Raw genomic sequence first — 1560 nt, forward strand, 5'->3', positions numbered from 1 at the left:
ATCCATGCAAGAATCAAAACCATAAATCGTTTTCCAAAAATTTGAAAACCGTAAATCGTTTTCCAAAAATAAAAGAGGCTTTTGTGATCAAATTGAAAGTGATTTCCATTGACAATTATTTTCCCTCCCACCAAACACCGGAAAATGCCGAAAACATTTACCAAAAAACATTTTACGCTGAAGCAAATGGAGCATAACTGAAATGCTAGACGCATTACATCTTTAAACTCCCATCTTTATACATAAGTGTGGGTATTTGTCCTACATGACCTCTTCCAATTCCCACGAAGCTTCTTCCATAGAGTGATTATTCCATAAGATCTTCACTACAGGGATGCTCTTGTTTCTCAGGACTTGCTCTTTTCTATCAAGCACTTTGATTGGTGTCTCCTCGTAGGTCATGTTGGGGCGAATCTGGAGGGGTTTGCTATCCAAGATGAGAGTTGGGTCCAAGACATACTTCCTCAACATTGATATATGAAACATGTTGTGAACTCTAGCTAGGTTTGGTGGTAGCACTAATCTATATGCGACCGTTCCAAATTTCTCAAGTATTTCAAATGGGCCAACGAACCTAGGACTTAACTTCCCTTTCCTCCCAAACCGCAATACTCCTTTCATAGGAGTGATCTTGAGGAAAACTTTTGTGCGATTTTGAACTCCAATTCTCATCCTCTCGCATTGGCGTAGCTTTTTTGATGACTTTGTGCTATTGCCAATCGTTGTTTGATTTTCGATATCTTCTTGCACATGTCTTGGATAATTTCTGGCCCCCATAGTTTTTGTTCTCTTACTTCGTCCCAATATAGCAGCGACCTACACTTCCTCCCGTATAAGGCTTCATAGGGCGCCGTTTCGATGCTAGCATGGAAGTTGTTGTTGTAGGCAAACTCTATCAATGGAAGGTATTGGATCCAACTTCCTTTAAAGTCCAGTACAGACAATCGGAACATGTCTTCCAAGGTATGGATCGGATCCACTCACTCTAACCATCTGTTTGAGGATGGAAAGTACTGTTAAAGGTTAACTTCGTCCCTATTGCATTGTGTAAGCTATGCCAAAATCTCAAGGAGAGCCTCGGATCCCGATATAACACAATGGATATTGGAATTCTATACAATCGTACAATCTCCTTGATGTAAAGCTCTGCTAAATGGTCCATACTATAAGTCATCTTGATGGGTAGTGAAAATAAATATTGACTTCTAACAACCAAGTGTGTGTTTGTGTGCAACAAAATATCTTAAATGCGGAAAAATAAAAGAAACAAGATATTTGTTGACAAAGTGGAAACTCTGTGAAGAGAAAAATCACTCCGGAGCAGCCAAACCCAGGAACTCCACTATACAAAAACAAAGCAAGTTACAAAGCACTCGTACTCACAAAACCTTTTGCAGTAGTCATTCCTTTAACTATAACACGAAGCCCTTCGTGAATGCTTCACAACCACTACTTGAAAGGGTCTTTGATGGAATCCTTTACCTTAAGGCCAACCCCTAAGATAGACTTCATACGAACAAAGTAGAACACACCGGCAATGGCTTGAGAGCTAGCGGATCT

General features: G+C 40.0%; 1 protein-coding gene across 1 annotated transcript; it reads right to left on the minus strand.

Moving 5' to 3' along the window:
* Positions 1–261: 261 nt before the first annotated feature.
* LOC133871574 (uncharacterized) lies at positions 262–777 on the minus strand. The gene has a single exon (XM_062309003.1). The coding sequence runs from the start codon at positions 775–777 to the stop codon at positions 262–264; it is 516 nt and encodes a 171-aa protein (XP_062164987.1).
* Between the last annotated feature and the right edge of the window lie 783 nt (positions 778–1560).

The sequence above is a fragment of the Alnus glutinosa genome, chromosome 6, assembly GCF_958979055.1.
Source record: "Alnus glutinosa chromosome 6, dhAlnGlut1.1, whole genome shotgun sequence".
In the NCBI taxonomy this organism is placed as follows: Eukaryota; Viridiplantae; Streptophyta; class Magnoliopsida; order Fagales; family Betulaceae; genus Alnus; species Alnus glutinosa.

Excerpts from the sequence above, each read along its gene's own strand:
- LOC133871574 (XM_062309003.1), bottom strand. The coding sequence starts at position 777 with ATGGGGGCCAGAAATTATCCAAGACATGTGCAAGAAGATATCGAAAAT.